At 54.0% G+C, this 6,827-nt stretch overlaps 1 protein-coding gene across 4 annotated transcripts in view; it reads left to right on the top strand.

Annotated features, from left to right (window-relative positions):
- The window catches only part of IL4I1 (interleukin 4 induced 1), a 34,505-nt gene that overhangs the window by 22,847 nt on the left and 4,831 nt on the right, over window positions 1-6,827 (top strand). The window contains exons 2-4 of one of the 4 annotated variants that reach the window (XM_048223684.2): window positions 773-906; window positions 2,720-2,839; window positions 6,204-6,442. In XM_048223684.2, coding sequence (XP_048079641.1) covers window positions 2,803-2,839; window positions 6,204-6,442 — 276 coding nt within the window. In that variant the 5' untranslated portion in view covers window positions 773-906; window positions 2,720-2,802. Of the gene's footprint in view, window positions 1-772; window positions 907-2,668; window positions 2,840-5,804; window positions 6,099-6,203; window positions 6,443-6,827 lie in introns of those variants that run through there. The other 3 variants (XM_057314561.1, XM_026481780.4, XM_057314562.1) reach the window with 3 other exon arrangements.

Here is a 6,827-nt window from a genome sequence, read left to right as displayed (position 1 = left end):
GGTCCAGTTTCCCAAAGTCCCGATCATAAGTCATTTCCGTGGACCAACTTTGGCTTCTAAGAACAAGTGTCCTGTCCAAGCAGAAGCTACGGGAGAGGGAGGGGAAAAGACTAGAGGAGGGAGAGACCTCACTCTGACCCACTTGATTCTCTGAAAGCTCCTCCCCCTGGGCAGTGGCCCTTTGTGCAGTCTGAGCCTTGACTAACCGCAAGAGCCACATCTGACCCCTCTCCCTAAAGGGAGGAGAGAGGGAGCAGCCTCAAGTCCTTCTAGAAAGTAGGAAGTCATTTGCATTTTATCCACATTGATTGATTCAACATCTAGTTTTGGAGCACCTTCTATATACCAGATCCTGATCTGGCATTGGGGTCACAGAAATGGAACGGTGTTTCTGCCCACACGGAGGTTGCTGGCAGGGGCCGTGCAATCATGCTAGAAGACTTTCTCTTGAGCTTGTGTTTCCAATGCATCTAATTGACCTGTTTTGCATATTGAACATTAGTAACACTTAATTGCTTTCACATAGGTACTTTTTAAAATGAAAATAGTTCACTTATTCCCATGCCCCAAGGGGGACCATGGGCACCCCACTTTGGAAAACAATTATAAATCAGGACGGTGGTCACGGTGCTCTCGCGTCATGGGGAAAATGGCCCCACCAGGCTTCTGGGAGCACCAGGGAGGGGTCCCCGGGATTGTCACAGGACCAGCAGCTGGCGGGGTGCTGCCCTGCAGATGACGGCTTCATTGTAACTGCAGTTTCCCTTTCCAGGAAGAAAACAGATGCGCTTCTTTGCCAGTCCTGACAAACGGCCTCTACTTAAGTTCCTCTTCATTAAGTAGTATGAAGACAGCAACTGTGGTGACTAAATTTGGAATCAGAGGCTTTTAAAGGCGAATCTCTCAGTAAGCTGTTACTGCATTTCTTCTCCCAGTTCAGGGATAAGAGTGGCAATTAGATGTATGTTTATGGCTTTGCTTTCGATCTCAAGGAAACAGTCAAATGACTTTTTCTCTATGGCGCAGCCGCTTCCCCAGGATTATGCCTCTGCCTGTCAGGCACAGCTTGGCCTCAGAAGGATCAGATGTTTCAAACAGAGATTTCCAGAACCACAGCACCCTTATCTCCTAGGGGAGGTTGAAATGAATGATTCCCAAGCAGTGGTATGCTGGTAAATTTAACAGTCGACTTCCCGGGGTAGGGGCAAGCCTTGATGGGTAGCAAATGCCAATGCCGGTGGTGTAAGGACTCCCACCATAGCTGATTTCAAGCCACGGATGTGAAGTCAGTTAACAGGAATTTGGGAAATTGATACATATAGATACAATTGGTTCACCTCAAGAGTATACATAATAGTAAAATGTAATCAAGGGATTGGGAAATGATGAGTGTTGAGTATTTAAATTTGTTTTTAGTAAGATTAATCATAAATATAATTTTTTAAAAGAATGGTGTGCAAAACAAAACCAACGATTGCAAAATTACCAGCTCTTGTGCGCTGCTGGGAGCGAGCCCAGCACACCAGGGCTCCCAAGTTTTCAATCAACCTTGAAATTACTTGGGTGCTTGAAAAGTCTGCCCTCAGACTCTCAGGGCAAGGGCTTTCTGCAGAACTTCACAGGAAAGAAATCCCTCAGCCTCAGAAGCCACGTTGGCTTCTGGACACCAGCCAGCCTCCGGCCAGGCTTATCTGTCCCACGCTGCCCCTGTGCCCGTCCCACAGCCCTCACACAGTGGCACTAATCACTTCAAACATCAGTGACTCACCTAGGCACACAGCTCACATCCAGACACCGTCCTGGTTCAACCCCATGACCTCCACAGGTTTCCCCGTGGCAGAAACCAGATCTGGTATGCTGCTCTGCCAGGCTCAGGCCCAGCCTGGTGCTGTGGGGTCACATTAAACCCCTGGGTTCTAAGACACAGACCACAAGTCCACTGACCTGAAAGTAACACTCTAACAAACCCTCAGTATCACTCAAGTGCAAAGTGGGCTCCTATTTGAATTTGGGTTCAAACCAACTGTCAAAGAATTTTTTGAGGGTCACCTGGTGGCTCAGTCGGTTAAGTGTCCCAACTCTTGATCTCAGCTCAGGTCTTGATTTCAGGGTCTTGAGTTCAAGCCTCACATTGGGCTCCACACTGGGTGTGGAGCCTACTTGAAAAGCTTTTTTGAGACAATCAGGGAAATTGGACTTTGATTTAATGCCATTTTTAAATGCAATAATGTTTTTTTAAAGCAGATAAGTTCTAATCTTTTTTAAAGCAGAAGTTTGTTGGCAAACTACAGTCCCACTTCCTGTTTTTGTAAATAAAGCTTTATCAGGACACAGCCACGCCAGTTCATTTTACATGTTGTGGCTACTTGGAGGGCAGAGAAGGCAAGACGGAGACAGTGTGGCCCCCAAAGCCCCAAATATTTACAGAAAACATTTGTAGACCTCTGTTTTAGAGAAACATCCTCAAGTATTTACCTACAAAATAATAAGATGTCTGGGATATGTTGTAAAATACTGCAGTGGGGGAGGGAGAAAATGTAAATGAAACAAGATGGGCTAGGAGGCGTTGGATGCCCTTGGGTTCATCATCCCAGTCTCTCTGGTTTTATGTCTGTTTGAAGTTTCCATAATAAAAAGCTTTTGATAAGGGAGGACCTGCCCTCCACAGCCTCCCAACTGCTCCGACTTCACCAGGACCCTGGCACCTTTGGTCTAACAGGAATCAGGACAAAGCTACCACCACTGACCCCGTTTCCGTACACGCCCGACGATGACTTCTGTCCCGGGCTAACCAGAAAGGCCATGGGCGCTGAGAGAGCCCCCCAGAGCCAGCCATGCAGTGAGTGCCCCCCATGGGGTCCAGGGGTTCTGGAAAGGGGAAGGAGGGGCAGGAGGGCTCTGTGGGAAGGGGGACTCTGTCCAGGGGTCAGGCCCATAGATCAAGGGCCTCGGGTAAGTCTGTCCTCTGCTCTCTGAGCCCCTCTCTGATCCAAGTCTGGACCACTGACTTCTACCTGGGGCCCTGGGCATCCCCTGGGCAGGCCCTACCCCCTCAGAGACTCGGTGAAAGCTTTAGCAGGAACCACTCACGGTCTTTGAACTGCCTCAGAGAAAACAGTATGTGTAAAGCAGGAGCCCTGTCCCCTGCACAACTGTGTAGCCCCCAGTATTTCTTATCCTGCCAGCTGTACCCAGGTCTCTGTCCTGGACTACAGCTGGCCGCTTGCGGGAGTTCATTCAACACAGCCTAAGCCTAGCCCAGGGGTTCTTAGGGTGCTTTTGCCTCCCCTTCCCCTGGGAATCATTGACAATGTCTGGAGACATTGATGGTGGTCACAGCTCAAGGGACAAGTGCTGCTGGCATCTAGTGGGTAAAGGCCAGTGAGGCTGTTCAGCCTCCTACCGCACAGGATGACCCGCACAAAGATGGCCCCAAGTATCAACAGTGACGAGGCAGAGAGACCCTGGCCTGGCCCCCTCCCCAGTTCACGAGCCCGAGCTTGCTTGCCGCTGACGAGCAAGTGTTTCAGAACGTGGGCCTGGAGCCTGGCTGCTGGCATCAAACCCAGGTGCTGCCCCCTCTCAGCTGGTGACCTCTCTGGGCCTCGGTTTTCTCCACGTAAGATGGGGACAGCTAAGCCCACCTAGTCAGAATCCTTACTGGAGTAAGTGAAGTGGAATATATGAAGTATCTGGGACGTGGTAGTCAACAGCACCCGCAAGCATTTCATAGGGAGCAAGCAGACTGATCAGGCCCTGCCTAACAGGATCCCTACCCTCTCAGGGGCAACTGGCTCCCAATCCTGGGTCGCCTCATGAGGGGTTCCTCTCCCTCCCTCCCTGCCTCGCTGACCCCTGGAGGTTGGCATTTCACATCTCTTAGAGTCCAGGAGGTGAGCCGGGGGTGTGCCTGAGCCAGGGGGCTTTGAACAGCAATCCTCTGTGGGAGAGAAGCCAGGGGGGTCAGCTCAGGGACCCCAGCAGGGCCCCCCAAGTTGTTTTGGGGACCAACACTTCTTTCCTAGACAAGTGCAGGAGTTCATGTCTCTGTGGCCTCCACCCCTTTCTGCTTTGATGGTATGGCCGCTCGCTTTCTCTGTGCGGACATTGCCTTGAGGAAGTAGAGCAGATGGGCCTCTGGCGGGGGGCCAGCGGGACCCCCAGCTCTGTCAGTCCCCACTGTGGGACCCAGGGCATGAGCCTTTGCCTCGGTGGGCCAGGTTCCCCTCCAACTAGGGTCCTGGCGTTAGAGGAGCACTCGTGCCATGTGCTCATGTCCTCCTGTGAGGACAGCCCCAGCATGGCGGTGCTCAGACGCCCCACATCACCGGGAAGGAAGCAGGCAGGGGCGGCCAGGGGGAGGCCTTCCTACCCTGAGGCCTTGGGCAAGTCCTGGGGTCTCCCCCCGCCTGCCCCCTCTCCATCTCAGATCCTCCTCTGTCAAGTGCAGTGCTGTGAGGCCCGCAGTGAGTGCAAAGCACTGAGCCCAGGACCACCTTCGTGGGTCCTCACCATGGGGACGGTCTCTGCCATGTGTGCTAACTTGCGCCCTTTGCTTTCTTGGCATTTGGTCTCGAGGCTCGAGGCTCTGTGCAGCGGACTGTGTTTCCTTCTTGGCTGCCTCCCAGGCCCCCGCATCATATGTTTTCTGACTCATATGCCCCCCCTCCCCCCATTCTGCTTCAAACCACATCCCTCTTTGATGGACCCTTTCGGGTTTTCCCGTCTTTGGCTACAGAGGATCTGCGGCCTCTGGCTTTACTCCTCACCAGCTGCCTGGTGCCCTCTGCCCCCACGCCAAGAAAAATCCCCGAAGTTTCATCTTCTACCTCCACCACTTCAGGGGACCTGCCACATGTCCCCTTGGCTAAAGCCCCAAAAGCTGAGGGACCCCTGCCGCCACAAGTGGGACTCCTTGGAGCCAGGTCATCTTATTCTTCTCACTGCCTGACCTCAGGAAAAAAGCGCCCCATATATAGGAGTGGTGAAGGCCAAGGCCAGAGGCCAAGAGGCAGACGCTCCTGCGGCCTTTTTGCTGAGGTGCCCCCTGGCACCCTAGCCTGAGCTGAGCACCGCAGCTGAGCATCTCAGCGCAGGGATGGGAAGGATGAGCACACATCCTGGGCTGCTCCTTGTGCAGGGCTGGGGAGCAGGGGGTCACTACTTGAGTCCCTCCCAGTACCCCCCGTGGTGGCAGCAGCTGGCATTTCCTAAGGAGCAAGTTCTAGTATTGACTGAGGAGCTTGTTCACAGGGCCTGACCTGGACTCACTGCCTAATCCTACCCACATTTTAAGGCCCCCACTTGACAGCTGCAGACCAGAACCATCGAGGCAGGCACCAGGCTCAGGACCCAGCCAGGCTGGCCTCAGAGACTGAGGCTCAGAGCAGCCACGTGGGAGGGGAGTGGAGCCAGTAAGGGCCCTTCAGGGCACAGCGGCGACTGACACACAGAAGGACTCAGAGGCTGTCACAGGGAACATGCTAACCCCAGGGGCAGACACAGGGACCCTGAGGCCAGGCCCCCTTAGCATGGTTCCCTCAGCATTTATTTCCGGCCTTCCAACCACCCCAGAAGTATCTGGGGCAAGAGGAAGAAAATAGACTGATTTGCTTCCTCTCAACCCCCCTTCCCCACCACCCACCTCCTCCAGCCTCAACTAAACTCTGAGCACCTGACCGTACAACCCAGGAAAGTAGTTTCATTTCCCCGCCACAGTTTTCCCAGAGGGAGGGGAGGGCGGGGCTCAGCTAGTTTAAGGACCGGCGAGGGGGGACGGGGCAGACCAGTGGGAGCAACAGAGGACAGAGGTGCTGCTGCTGTCCACGGAGAGCCAAGGTAGAGAGGAGGCTGCAGAGACTGGGACCCCCAGAAACAGACACTTGGAGACAGGGAGGGCAGAGGAGAGGGGAACAGAGAAGAGAAAGGAGTGCAGGGATGGGGACAGAAGGGCAGACAGGTGAGCACAGAACAGGAGACGGCTAGATGGGATAGATGGAGGGATGAGGCCATAGGGGTGGCCAGGCCCCTGTCACAGTGACCCTTGCCTCCCCTCCAAACTAGACACTATCTCCCACCGAGAGTTATGGCCTCGTTAGGTAAGTAAGCAGGGGAAGGGGCACAGGGACGGGGGGACGGAGCCCACTTTTCTCCCCACACATACCTACTGACCTGCCCACTGACCCTGTCCCTCCTCCCTCCAGCCCGGTACCTCCTCGTCCTGGTCTCCATCTTCCTCAGCCTGGTGGCCTCCCTGGATTGGAAGACTTCCCACAGCCAGGATCCCTTTGAAAAATGTATGCATGATCCTGACTATGAGGTGCTGCTTAAGGTTGTGACCTTGGGCCTTAATCGGACCTCAAAGCCTCAGAGGGTGATTGTGGTTGGTGCTGGTGCGGCTGGTTTGGTAGCTGCCAAGGTGCTCAGTGATGCGGGACACAAGGTGAGAAGTTCTGTTTGTAGTCTTCCTTGAGTCTTTCCTGCTGCAGGCTGGGAGTCCTGGGTGTGAGGGCCTGGCCGCATCCCTGTTAAGGGGCTGGTAGGAGGAGAGCTATGCTTTGCCCCTTGGTCTGGGGAGTGAAACCCAGAGGGAGGCTGAGAGGCCTTTGATTTCCCTGTCCTGCTCATTCCTGAGGGAACTCCCTCTGAATGTCCTCCAACCTCCTGGGGGGAATTTGTGTTGGTGGAGATGGAAACTCCCCTCAAGGAGAAATGCCCCCTGAGGTCTAACCACTGTCCCTCTCACTGAAATCCAAGAATGAGAATGGGCCGGGCCAGGACCTCTGTGCCTGCAAGAAATCTCCCCACTCTCTGAGCTGGGAAGTCCC

The sequence above is a fragment of the Ursus arctos genome, unplaced genomic scaffold (genome assembly GCF_023065955.2).
Source record: "Ursus arctos isolate Adak ecotype North America unplaced genomic scaffold, UrsArc2.0 scaffold_19, whole genome shotgun sequence".
NCBI lineage: Eukaryota > Metazoa > Chordata > Mammalia > Carnivora > Ursidae > Ursus > Ursus arctos.
The sequence above is the reverse complement of the archived record's forward strand: the minus strand, read 5'-3'. Positions and strand labels throughout refer to the sequence as shown.